The sequence below is a fragment of the Ailuropoda melanoleuca genome, chromosome 1 (assembly GCF_002007445.2).
Source record: "Ailuropoda melanoleuca isolate Jingjing chromosome 1, ASM200744v2, whole genome shotgun sequence".
Taxonomy (NCBI): domain Eukaryota; kingdom Metazoa; phylum Chordata; class Mammalia; order Carnivora; family Ursidae; genus Ailuropoda; species Ailuropoda melanoleuca.
The window spans coordinates 135137297-135152024 of record NC_048218.1 but is presented as its reverse complement, the minus strand read 5'-3'; the positions used below and the strand labels follow the sequence as shown (position 1 = coordinate 135152024).

General features: G+C 35.0%; 1 protein-coding gene across 3 annotated transcripts in view; it reads left to right on the top strand.

Moving 5' to 3' along the window:
- The window catches only part of SEMA3A (semaphorin 3A), a 455650-nt gene that overhangs the window by 370818 nt on the left and 70104 nt on the right, over positions 1-14728 (top strand). For all 3 annotated transcript variants that reach the window (XM_034667173.1, XM_034667177.1, XM_034667180.1), the window contains one exon: positions 998-1117. In XM_034667173.1, the coding sequence (XP_034523064.1) occupies positions 998-1117 (120 nt within the window). The remainder of the gene's footprint in view (positions 1-997; positions 1118-14728) is intronic.

Below are 14728 nucleotides of genomic sequence, written 5' to 3'. Positions count from 1 at the left end.
TAGCTGCCCAGCAAACACAGAATGGTATTCAGTAAATATTAGCTTCTTTTTCTCCTCCCTTCTCCCTTTTTATTTGAACCTTGTCACTGTGATTCCTCCATTATTAAACTCTGACCTAGAGTTAATTCAATTTAAGTAGAAATGAGTCAAAAAGCACAATAGAATCTTGAACTGTGATGATTATGACCTGTATTTATCAAAACTTCCTCCTCTTCAGACTTTGCTTTTTCTTTTTAAAATTTCTTTTTAAATTGTATTTATTTAAGTAAAATCTCTACACCCAACATGGAGCTTGAACTCACGAACCTGAAATCAAGAGTCATATGCTCTTTTGACTGAGCCAGCCAGGCAACAAACATATTTCTTTTATATCTGAGACTATGTGATAGACTTGTTTATAGACTATGTGATAACTTATACTTAATTAGAACACTTCTCCCACTTGATATATTCAAAACAAAAAGCAAGAAAACAATTTTGGGGAGGAAAGTACTGGTCCTTTCTAAAGTATTGCAAAATCTTATTCGGGTACAACAAAAAAGAAATGTATTGAAATTTTAACTTCTATTAAAATAAAAAATATAAACGATATTTTACAGTGACATCTTACCCTATAAAATAAGGATTTTAGAAGTGCAATAGCTTTACACATATAAAAATGTGATGAATATAGTATGCATTTTTTCTTTTGTCTCACATCATAGTAGAAAGGAATAAATGTTATGTTTTAGTAATGTCCCCTGAACCATATTTTCTCCATTTTTCGTGGTTCCTACTTAATGAGTTGTCATATACTTAGTGAGTGACCATTTACTAAAATACTCCTTTCAACAAAGACAGGATAAGAATAAGTAACTGCCTAATGATGCAGAGAATGTTTCTCTTTTCTTTGTAGCAGTGTCTTTACATGAAACTTTTATTTTGTGTGTTTCGCTTGTTTTTCTTTCCTTAATTGAATTAAAGGATGTATATGTGGTTTTATTTTGTCACAACACAGATGGAGAATTATACTCTGGGACTGCTGCCGATTTTATGGGGAGAGATTTTGCCATCTTCAGAACTCTCGGGCACCACCACCCAATTAGGACAGAGCAGCATGATTCCAGGTGGCTCAATGGTAGGTGGCGGGGGCCAGAGCCCAGGCATGTTACGTAACACATGTAACTGTACTTGTCAGTGGACAGCTTTCCTTGTGACTTGAGATTTAGTGTGCAGTTAAACTCACGGTGGTGACTTCATGACTGTGGGTGTGAGAAAATAGGGGAAGAAGAGAAAAGTGAGATTAAAAATTCAGGAAAATATTTGCTTCGTGCCAAAATTGAAGTTTCTCAGTAGTTAACTATGGAAAGAAAGAGATCTGGGCTGGAGCTGCGGAAGGGAGGCAATGGAAAAAGATAAGATGACTTACCAGTCTTGTCTTACAAGGATACCACAACAAATCTCGTGATGTAGTATTTTTTTCCTCCACATCTCTCCATTGCCCTGAGAGCATCATACATGTTCTTGAATGTTTAAAAAATTATAGTGCTAATAACGTTACATTGAAAGTGTTTTTAAAATTTCAGAGGATTTTTATATTATTTCATTTGATTTTCTTTTTATCTTCTCTCAGTTTGTGTAGGTGAGAAAATTAAGACTAATATTTTTTCTAAGATTGTCTCTACCCCAGTAGTGGAAGGTTTAGAACAAGAACCCAGTTTCTTGAACTTCAGGCACTGGCTTCAACTTAATCAAGTTTTTTAGATTTTTTTTCTACTGTCTTTCTCAGTATATATAAATAAATAAATTTAATAGAGGAGAAAATGTTCAAAATGTACACACCTAAAATAAATAAATAACATTTTCATTGAGATTTTGAACCAAATAATCCTAATCTATTCTTCTATGTAGAATTTGATTTTTTTTTGTTATTCACTTACGCGTTTATCACAGATTTTTATAATGGCCCCCACAGTATTATCATGTTTTTTTTATTATTAAATAACTATCTCCATGTATATCTGTCTCCAGTCTTAAAAAATAAAGCTGTCCAGACGCTAATCTCCCATCCATGAACTTTTTCTTGGTTTCATCTGCCTCATTAGTAAGGATCAAGTTCATGGGTTTTAGTTCATCTGTGTTCTCAGTAAGATATTTGAATATCTCATTCTTTGAACTTCTAACACACCTGTTTTTCCTGCCCTTTTGAGGTACCCAAAATTCTTCCTTTTATCACCTCTCTCTTTCATTGGTTTGTTAGAGAGAAATCACACTTCTGCTGTGAATTTCACTGAAACTTTGGGAAACCATGAGTTGTCTATGATAATTTTTGTTCTGATATATCTCACACTTTAAAGTGACTATTCAAAACATAAAACATACCTCAAATTACCTCAGTCAGCATCTCTGCCCTCCTGCAACATTTCTGATCATCCTATTATTTTTTATGTATTATATGAATGGTGTGCCTCTTACCTTCCATGTTTGACCATGCTGCCTTTGCTCTTAATTGTACTGATGTTTTTTTCATAAATTTACCCAGTGTACATTTCTTTTGCTGTCTTTCTCTCTCCTTCCCTGATTTCTTCCCCTGACCTGAAAACTTACTCATCTACTCTATCCAAATTCTCCCTTTAATCCTGGTATGATATAAAGTCCCTGTGCATCTAAATCCATAGCCTGGTTAGGATCTTGTTTCCTTAACATTTTCACCACCTTTAGCCACTTTAAACCTGAATTTGAGCCCAAGGAGCTGCTTCTCCAAAGGCCACTAATAACTTCTATACCCTGTTTTTTAATCAGTCTGTCCATTTGGACATTATCTCTTGCAATATTTCTCACTATTACATAGCCCTTTCTCTTTAAAGTGCCATTTCTCTTAGCTTCTCTCATTTTTTGCTCTGCCAAGTTTCCAGTAAGCTTGACCTTACTTCCCATTGTTTGTATCTTAAATGCAGATGATGCCTAAGATCATTCATAATTGAGTACAAACATTGGTAATCAAAAGGCTCTGGACATAGAATCAAATATCCATGCAGAGGGGTTCAGAAGGAATAGTGGGTGACCATATGAAAAATGAGAGGCCTCACCAAGGAAAAGAAAAGATGCTGAGATCACCATAACACCATGTGTGCAAAAACTATAAAAGAGCCAAACTCCAACAAAATCCCAGAGAACAATTTTAGAATATACACTGTCAATTATTAAACTTTATATGGAGTCAAAATAGTGGGGGGAAAAACTCTTTCAACATTGCTCTTTGGTCTATTCTCAAACTGAAATATTTATGTAGGAGGGAAAAATGTTTGTTTTTTTATTGAGCAAGAAGGAGACTTTGATCTACTAAGAACTCTAAAGGGCATACAGGCTTTCACTGTCCATGCGAAAGAAAATTCAAGAAGATGGAATAACATAAAGGAGCGTATAGTATCCATTTCATTTTTATGGCCTTGGAGGAAAAAAGTCATCAAGTTAAAGCTGCTTTTGTGTTGCACACTTACATGTTGACAGCTGAGTCTGAAGAATTTACACTGTGGGAAAGCAGTCATTGTCCACAGCTCTGTACTTCATCTTCCAAATGTGTAGTTCATTTGAGAATTCAGTTATCAGTCTCTCAGCACTAAACGTGAGAACTGATTTTACCAAATTAGCACAAAGGTTACATTTGACAGGGAGCAGAAACCAGAACTGCTGCAAGATGGAGGACGCAGACACATTTGAGATAGAACCAAGGGACTGTGTGAATCACAAGCCTCCTGAAATTAAATGCCATTCCAGAATAAAATTGGAAACATAATGTTTACATATTCATGCATAAAATAAATGAGTTTGAGGCATCAGCGTAGACTACACAATCATTTGTGCTGCCAGAGGTAATAAATACTTGCAAGGTACTCTTTGAAAGGTCTTCGGGGCTATTAAAATTAATTTTGGCACAGGACTTACTTTTCTCAAATCAGTTCAGACCTGTTCAGTTATTTTGGACAAATCAGTTGGCCTATTTTGGATGACTTTTAATTTTTGTTCCTGTTAAAAAAAAAACACAAAAAAAATTTGCCTAGAATTAGATCTTAAAATTACTTGATATTTTTAAGAGAATTTCACTATTTTCATAATCATTAAAATTTATGTTTTTATAATAGTGTCAGTCAAGGTTTAAATTTAGTTATGTTTTAAAAGGAAAAATTAGGAATGAGTAACAATTTTAGATGAGGAAACAGAAAAGAGATGGAATCTACTGGCTTTTACATAACTGCTTTTTAAAAAATAATTTTTTACATTAGCCCTCATTTAAGGTTACTAGGTATTAGAACGACTTTGGTTTTCAGAAAATGTAGTTGTATGTGTTTGACATGATATGCCCAAATGCACTGTTTTTCTTGTGCATTATAAATTCTCTCAATATTGTCTCATTCTAACTTCATTTAAACTTCACTTCCAGTTTCAATTTACTAACAGTGTGAAAATTAGGTGCAGTTGAACTCTCTATATTCATAGTGAGGAAACAAATTTAAGTTTATGCTTCTGTTATAATTAATGATTTCTTACTATTTAGTACGTAAATACTGCTACTTAGTTCTTATACATGTTAGCCATTCATTAGAGCAGATGGATGGTTAACCTACATTTATTTTTCTTTTTGATGGATGCTATTTCCAATATTGTTTATGTCTTGGACTAATGCTGGGATGCAATGTGATATGGAGGGAAGACTATAGTCTTTAGAGTAAGACAAATCTTCACCTTGACTTTACTTTTAATGGGATTATAATACTACTTACCTCTTATAGTTGTGGAAAACTGACCACATAATAACATGTAAAAAGTACTAAGTTAATGATTGGCGTATAGTAAGCACTTAATAATTGTGAATTTTCACTGTACCCTTTATCCCACTTCCATTGGGTGGAGCATGCTTAGGAAGCTTTGTCAGACTCATTCTGTGAGTGATTATATTTGAGTCAGGGTGAAAGGGCAGTCAGAGTCAGGTTTAATATATGAAACCACATGGATCCTTGAGAGAGCCAAGGCCCAGTGAACACAAACACACCTAATTACAGTGCCCAAAGTGTGAGGCTTTCCCACTCATTTCAGGAAGACCTGTTTTCTTTTAGTGGAATGTCCTAAAAGGATCGTGCCTGTGGATAGACCAACCCACTTGCTTTTTTCTGTAATTGAAATGGTATGCAAGTCATCATTCCACTTCCTCTCACTTGTAACACTCATACCAGGATGGCCTGCCCTCATTGGAATCAGCATAGCTTCCTCTGCGGTCATGTACTAGGATATTTCATGTTCTGTAAAGACTCAAGTTTCTCCACGAGACATTTTTATGAAAATAGAACCAACTAGTGTGACCGCAAATAATCTATGAGAGCACAAATTAATATTACATAGTACATAATCTGAAATCACTTGTACAACTCTTTTGATGCTCTATTTTAATAGTGCCATCATCAAAGGCATAAACTGTCAGAGTATCCAATTGGAAATTTTTAAAAGTAAAATGAATTATCTAGCTTTGCATAATGTCAGACTTCTTAATGATGCCAGTCTGAATTATTTCTCTGGCTTAAGTATATTGATATTATTTTGCCAACATTGGGAGAAAAAGCCCTCTGGATGCCTTATTTTATGGTTATAGGAACAGGTGAGTATCACAGAAGTTGAGTGACCATTCAGTTAAAACCACAGCAACCATCAATGCCCTCTTGGTTTTCATAGCCTATGAAAAAGCAACAGGAATACCATCTTTTTTTAACTTTTGAATTACATCTCCTATGAATTATACCCTGTATTCATTAAACATCCTGAGGCATCAATGTAGAGCCACAAATAAAAATGATAATATTTTTGGTTATTTTTCCTGAAATTATCCTGAACCATAGATATGTAATAGTTCAAAACAATCCGTACCTAAACACAACTGAATAGTTATCTGAGGTTTTTTTCCTCATGAATCTATTGCCCAGAAAAATTTTCATACTGATAAATAATGCATATCCCCAGAAGTATAATCTTTAAAAAAAAATACACAGCATGAAATTATTCTACTCTCCAAATAATGATAAATTTAATAAACTCACTAAATATGCTTTTTCTTTCGTAAGGAGCACAAAGTTACCAAAATGTAACTTTATTTGGTCTCTTTTTCTGAGGACCTATTTTCTGTGTAACATTTTGTCTAAAGAACACAATCACTTTAACTGATTTTGTTTGAAATTACATTGCACTGATGAAGAAAAATGAATAAAACTTGGAGTAAAAATTAACTCATTAGTGGCAATGCTTGGAAGGTGATTTTAGTTTTTTTCGGGCCTCTGAGACAGCGTCCCTGAATATAATTGTTAGGATATGCCATTTTAACTTTCTTCGGTGATGAGCTATAAAGTACAACTCTCCAGTGTGGCATATTAGCCACAAACTTTGAACCACCAATTTCAGAATTTATCAATGAATGGCGAGAGGAAAAAAGTAACATTTAAGGGAATTATTACATTCATTTAAGGGAATCCCACTTTTTAAATTAAAGTCCAAAATATAGAAAGATGAGACAATATCTTGGAAAATTCTTTAAATTAAAGCCAGCTCCATATTTCTTCTGGTTTTTAACATTTTTCTCTCTAGTCTTACCACCAGTTTAATGAATAGCCTGTCTATACCAATTTCCTTTTCTAGACTCACTACATTCAGAGCTCGCTGGGCCTCAATAGGGATTTACTGCTGACTGGGTAATCTGGGTTCATGTGTGCAGTGACATCAAGCAAGAGATTTACCCAAAGAAGTGGATGCCATGACAATGCGTGTAACCATGGTGTGACCGGCCTCTCTGACATGGCTCTCAAAAGCTTTCCTTCTGTGAAAACAGAAGCCTGTTTGCAAATTAATTAGTTTCTGGCGGCAGCTTGATTGTTGACCCAGAGTTTGTAGAGTGGAAAAACAATCAGATTAGTGTGCTCAGGGTAAAAGACCAGTGTGCAGTTGCGTGTGGCTTGCTCAACTATTGAAACTATGAATGGACTGAAACAAATTCTTTTCTGAGAAGCCTAGGCAGAGGTTAAGTGTGATGAGCCTAGAGCTCCTCAACAGCAGGGGCTGGGGAATTAAAGGATTTTAGCCAGATAAAGCTGAATGATGGCAAGCAATGCCATTGAATTTTAATGGCATGGATAGTTTTGGAAAACAACAACAACAACAAAACAAAACACTTCTTATTTTCTAATCACTCCGAGGGGGGAGAATAAGTTTGCAATATTATTAAATGTCCGCTTGACACAAATACTTCCATGGTGGTAGATTTCAGAAGCTTTCAGGCTGAAAGGTTTTATTTAATTCTAATGTCTCAAAAGCTAATATGATAATATCAAAATGGGAAAAAGTTACAAAGTAACCTGACTTTCCGTGTAGATAAAATGTCTGTTCATTTATATACCCTATTTTCTGAGGTATAATCTTCACATGCCCCATAAAATTAATTTTGAATTAAGGAGAAATGTTGACTCCTGAGAATATGTATTATGCTGTTTATTTTTGTAAGTATCAAATAAGATAATCATGCCAGGAAATGAAGTCTGCAAGCTTAGGACAAAAAGAAATTCTACATGCAGTTTTTGATGATTAAAATTTGTTTCAGTTAATAAATTATTGTTTAAACTTTATTTTGTAGATTACCTAACACAATAAGCCATGTATACTCTTTCTTTTTAGATACCGTTGTCAGATGTCTCCCCAATAACAGCTCTGATGGCTATCACAGCACTTCCCCATTCAGAAATCGTTTATGTCTCTCAGTTTACAAGTGACTTGAATCCACATTTTGTTGCCTATCAAGTCCTTTATCATCTAATCCTAAATGACTTCTCCAATATTAAACACTAACAACACACTCAAATCAAATAGTTGGTTGTCCTCAAATTTACTATCTTTTTCATTTAACCATTCCACTCTACCGATCGATTTTAATCTTTCCACCTTTGAATCTCAAGAGCACATAGGTGCTTGCTCATATTTATCATGGGGCCTACCACTTTCCCTTACATTCTAGGAAATACCAAGTAAGAAATTCTTGAATGAATCTTCTTTGCAGGTTCTGGAGTCACATTGCTTGAGTTTGTATTCTGGGTCCTTCTATCCACTACCTACATGACATTGGAGGCAATTTACTTATTTTCATCACCCTTTTATGATTATAAAACATGATTAATACTAGTATACTGTTTTTCTGAGGATGCATGAGACAGTCCATATAAGTTAATAAGAACAGTGTCTGATAATATGGTACTGCTCATGACAGCTGTGGTTGCCGCTGTGGTTGTTGCAGGCTTCAAACAAAGTACATACGGCATGTTGGGCAGATTAATACAGTGAACCTGTCTGAAGGTGGTGTTTGCCTTTTTAAATCTGTTCTCAGACTGTTTTGTTTTAATTGATTGTTGTCATGGGCACTTAGTACATCAAGAATATATAAAATATTTAGCTTTAGTATTAAAATAGCAAATAAAGTTTTAGTCAAATTAAGCTTAATGAAATTAGCAGAAGAGATAATGAAATGATAAACCAAGTTTTTCCAAGTGTTAACTTAGCTCTAATAAGTACAGTAGTCATCACTTAAATAAAGTAGTCGTCACTTATATAAAGAAACCATTAGGTTAATTCTTTATTAAGGTTTTTCAATATAATTAAGAAGACATTGACTGCTTTGATGACTCTAGGAAAATCATTTATCCTGCTCTGTCACCATTTAGCTTTAAATTTTTTCATGTGTGGACATCGTCCAAACCCCTTGGGATGGTGGCTAAAAGCGTGGAGTTTGTGGGGCCCGCTGCTTGAGTTGGGCACAAGCTGACAACTGTAGATAGCTGATAGGAGATTTCTGTGCTTCATGTTCCCCTTTTCCTAATGTAAATAATATTTCCTCTCTCTTCAGTTGTTATGAAGATTATGTATGAGTAAATTCATGTAAAGCATTTTCAAAAGTGACTACCGTTATCAAAAACAGACAAAACAATTCAGTTGATGTTAGCTGGCTTTATAATGTTATGTAAGAATTTTAAGGAATGGAACAATAAGATACCTAAATATGTCAGGTCGCTAAAAATGTAGTAGAGCGCACAATCTCATTGAACTGAGCAGCCGTATGTTTCTAGGAAAGCAATGAAAGTGGCTGAAAGGCAACAAAGTGATGAGATGGAGAGAGAATAATATATGCCCTTTCCTTAGACTGAGTCTGTACATACAGGATTTCTCACCTAATGATGTCTGTACATTGTGATGAAAGCAATCTACCACTCCTTTGCTTCCATGAAAAAAAAAACACAAGTGTTTCTTTAAGCTTAATCACACTAAGTTACTTACACATGACAAAAAGGCGTTAAAGTGCTCTAAACTTTATATATCAACTAAATATAGATTACAAAATATTATCCAGAAAAAGGTCTTTAAACTGGTTTCCCAATAATATTAATAAGGAGGATTTAAGTATGTTTAGATGCCCTTTAAAAGAATATTTTCTTTCCTTTTTTTTTAAAAGATTTTATTTATTTATTTGACAGAGAGAGAGACAGCCAGCGAGAGAGGGAACACAAGCAGGGGGAGTGGGAGAGGAAGAAGCAGGCTCCCAGCAGAGCAGGGAGCCTGATGCGGGGCTCGATCCCAGGACCCTGGGATCACGTCCTGAGCCGAAGGCAGACGCTTAACGACTAAGCCACCCAGGTGCCCCCAAAAGAACATTTTCAAGGGGCGCCTGGGTGGTCCAGTTGGTTAAGTGTCCAACTCTTGGTTTTGGCTCAGGTCGTGATCTCAGAATCCTAAGATCAAGCCCTGCAACTAGCTCCATGCACAGAGTGGAGACTGCTTGAGATTTTCTCCCTCCCCACCCCTCTGCCCCCCCCCTTGCTCACTTCTCTCTCCCTCACCCTCTAAAATAAATAAAATCTTAAAAAAAGAATATTTTCAAGTTAGAATTGTTTGTGTCACTATATACACAAACTAGATTTAAGAAACTAGACAAGAGGGGCGCCTGGGTGGCACAGCGGTTAAGCATCTGCCTTCGGCTCAGGGCGTGATCCCGGCGTTCTGGGATCGAGCCCCACATCAGGCTCCTCTGCTATGAGCCTGCTTCTTCCTCTCCCACTCCCCCTGCTTGTGTTCCCCTCTCTTGCTAGCTGTCTCTATCTCTGTCAAATAAATAAATAAAATCTTTAAAAAAAAAAAAAGAAAGAAACTAGACAAGAGAAGATCAAAGCCCGTTCACCTCCCACCCCTACCTCCCACATCCTGCTCTCATCATTCTCTCAGTTTCCTAGAGCACTTTTGGAGCATCACATAAATTCTGAAGGTTAAGCTGTATACCACTATCCATGTGGTACTATACATATATATAGATATAGATTCAAAAATAAAGTTACACACTTGAAAACTAATCACAATTCATTAGTAATAATAATTTATAAATTAATGTAAGTACAAATGTTTTATTTATTAGAAATGTAGGTTTTAGTATTTTGCTCGATGATTGCTAAATTACAACTTTTTGGATTTAATGTAGCTGACAATGTAAGGGACCCATCAAAAATGTGTCTCTTCAGTATGTTTATAAATTTGTCTAAATTCACATAAATCTCTTTTGTTTGTTTAATTGCTAATATAAAAGATACCAGGGTTTCACTTTCAAAGAGAGATATCCCACTTATACATTTATAAAATCCTAACATGAATATATATGGGAAAGAGGTGACAGCAGATTTAGCTTTCCCTTTGGGATCCACCTGCCTCTTCTGTTTAGCATATAATAGGATTTAAGTTACAACCAGTATAGAATAGTGTTTTCAGTTTGTACATTATCTTATGACCCACTTATAATTTAGTTAACTTTAGTATCTCTGATCCTGAAAGTTAAATAATGCCAAGGCTGGTATCAAACTGATGACTGCCATTTAATTGCTATTTATCCATAGAGTCAGTGTTTCTCAAATATGTTTTCTCAACACATTTAAGAATAAATGAACAAATTGTACAAATGTTTTGCAGGATGAAAGCAATCTTGTAAGTCACATGAAAATAAATGAATTCTGAAGATAGGCAACAATAACACATGGATTATCATAAAACATTACTCATTTTGGGGTGAATTAAAGGGAAAGAAATGTAGTTATATTGCCAATTCACATTATAGAATTTGGACTTATGGGGCCAGGCTGAACTGACAAGGTGTAGGACACCTTTCATCAGTTACTTTCATGTATTTGCAGTAATCATATTAAATAGTTTGATTGAAGAGAAATTACTGAAGTTGGGAGATAATTCTGTTTGCCATAAGAAAACTAATGACTGGCCTTCCTGTTATGTCATTGCCGTTGATGTCCTCTAAATAAAAGGAGAAAAATCACATTCCTTCATAGTTACCAAGGTAAATATAGCCAACTCTGATCAGCCACTCAGTGCCCCAATTAAGAAAATTATAGTGAAATTGCTTTTGAGAGACCTTGAGTTAATTGTGTTAATGAATCTTAAAATGTGAACTAATTTTCCATCTTTTGTCCAAGCTGAAAGTATTTTTTTATTTCCTTCCTTCTTCATTAATTTCTGAGTGAGAACAACTTGTAGAAAGCAATTGAAAAGACTGGCTGGAACTAGGAACATGGTAGCATGAAATAGAAAAACAATGGCAGACTGTTAACAGGTCCAGCTTTGATGTTGTGCAGTGCAGAAGTCATTTGGTTGCGATACAGCAAAGACAGCACCAAAGAAGGTGGTCATGTTATGAAGATTTGCAGAATCTTTACTAAAATTTATTATCACTTTGATTAATTTTGTCATTTTGATTTTGTAAAAATATGCTGCAACTCCACTTGGCAATACTGCCTGTAAGCCACTCATGAATTCCCAAACTCTTCATCCTCGCAAAAATCATAGTGATTAATAGATGTTACTAGTATGTTAGTAAAGAATGTTCTGGTAATAATAGCAAAATGAAACTTCTTCTAATATAGTTTAATACAACTGAGGCAGCTGAGTAAGTAATTGCTATTGTGATTGATTACTTGAAACTACTGCATGTGTTCTAGGATGAGAAAACATAGGTAATTATAAAGAGGAAAAAAACCATTTTTTAAAAAACAAATCTGTCCACTGGATAGAGCCTGCAAAGACAGTGAAAAAGGAAGGAGAAATAAAGGGAGAAAAGAGTAATTCCTAATGGTAAATAATAACTTCCTGTTTGGTTTTGTCTCCATCCCTCCACCATCTATCACTCTAATAAAATTTATAATGTACAAACCAAAATAGAAATCCCCCTAAAACTACACCATAAAATCTCCTATCCATCCAAGGTCTGTCCCTGACGTTTGCAATGTAAGTTAGATGTGATACATACTAAAGAATTTTTTCGTAGTTCAGAGCATTGCAAAATGTTAGTAAAATGTATAATAATTCCTGAAAATACTCTGATTGCCATTTTATTTCTTAATATATGATGATCAGCAAAAACAAATAAGATATTATGTAATATAATAAAGGTAAAATAGTTACATTTTAATGGCAAATTAAGAGATCACTTTTAGGCAGAGGTTAAACTGATTTAATAGCTGTTTATTTTTACAAAATAAAATGTACTTAATTTCTGTTTTTAATGAGTATTTGTAGTCTCCCCAAGTCTAGTCCCTTTTCATCTCAGTTAACAGTATTTCTGTTTCTCTGTACATGACTTGAGTTTATCACTCACCCCCGTTACTGACACAGAATGCTGTTCTCTCCTTTTCCCCTAAAGTTCTATTCTAAGTCCTCCTAGATTAACGATAATAGCATGGTGAATAGCAAGCTACGAACATATTACTCTAGGCAACTTCCATTTTCTGCATGCATTAAGCACTCTCTAGGTACCAAGAGCTGTTATAAGAAACAGAGCTGAGTAAGAGCAATCTCTGCCCTCCAGGATAATACAGATCTTTTTATAAACGAAAAACCCTGGATGTGGGATCGTAAGCATATATTTCCAAGATATCTTAATATCTTAAAACCATTGTTTAAAGGGAGGAGGAACTACCCATTTTTCTTTCAAGGAAACACAATTTTTTTTTATTCAGTTGATTTTCAGACTTTAATTCAGTATCAAAGCCACTGACTGTTTAAGGCTTTAACATGAAATGATAGCAAGATATAACAATTTACGAGGGAGGCTATCTTTTGTCCATATACCTACAGTCTTCTCGTAGAGACTGTGTGTATAAGAGAATTCAAAAAGAATTTTAATTGAAAACCCTTTTAAGCTTTAAGGAAAATAGAATGCAAATCTGTTGGAATCAGAAAAACGGTAGATAATATTACTTAGGTTTTAATAATGTTATTTTTTAAAATATTTTTTTATTATATTATGTTAGTCACCATACAGTACATCCCTGGTTTTTGATGTAAAGTTCAATGATTCATTAGTTGCGTATAACACCCAATGCACCATGCAATATGTGCCCTCCTTACTACCCATCACCAGCCTATCCCATCTCCCCACCCCCTCCCCTATGAAGCCCTCAGTTTGTTTCCCAGAGTCCATCGTCTCTCATGCTTCATTCCCCCTTCTGATTACCCCCCCTTTCTTTATCCCTTTCTTCTCCTACTGATCTTCCTAGTTCTTATGTTCCATAGATGAGAGAAACCATAAGATAATTGTCTTTCTCTGCTTGGCTTATTTCACTTAGCGTTATCTCCTCCAGTGCCATCCATGTTGCTGCAAATGTTGAGAAATCGTTCTTTTTGATAGCTGAATAATATTCCATTGTATATATAGACCACAACTTCTTAATCCAGTCATCTGTTGAAGGGCCTCTCGGTTCCTTCCACGATTTAGCTATTGTGTTATTTTGATGTCAGACATTCCTAATTATAAAGACACGCAGATGGCCAACAGACACATGAAAATGTGCTCAAAATAACTGATCATTAGGAAATTATAAATCAAAAGTACAATGAGATATCACCTCACACCTGTCGGAATGGTTAAAATGAACAGCATAAGGAGCAACAGGTGTTGGTGGGGATACAGAGAAAGGGGAACCCTCTTTCACTGTTGGTGGGGATGCAAACTGGTATAGCCACTCTGGAAAACAGTATGGAGTTGCCTCCAGAAGTTAAAAATAGAACTACCCTATGATCCAGCATAAGCACTATTAGGTATTTACCCAAAGAATACAAAAATACCAATTCAAAGGGATACATGTACCCCCGACGTTTATAGCAGCATTCTCTATAGTGGCCAAACTATGGCAACAACCAAGTGTCCATCAAGTAATGAATGGATNAGGGAGAGGGGGATATATATATATATATATATATATATATATATATATATATATATTTCCTGTTTTGTGGTCTAAGAAATATATTCTAATAATACGTAATTATATAGGACTCAGGGTATTGTTCAGATAATGGTTCTATGTATTTTTAATAGTTATTTCATTTGAAATTGGAGGTCCACTAGAAAGTAGAACTAACTTCAATTTAATCCGTATTAAAGACATTAGAAACCGTTTCTTACTGTTACTAAAATAAAATGGGTAACCCTGTACTTATTAAAAAATAGTTTGGGAGTTCTTGATTAGGTATCTGTATAAACAACTTTATATTAGTACTCAGAATACATAGTCATTCATAAAGCAGGAACAATTGGATGAGTTGCAAAAACAAAAAAACTAAAAGGTAAGAATAGAGTCGCCTGGGTGGCACAGCGGTTAAGCGCCTGCCTTCGGCTCAGGGC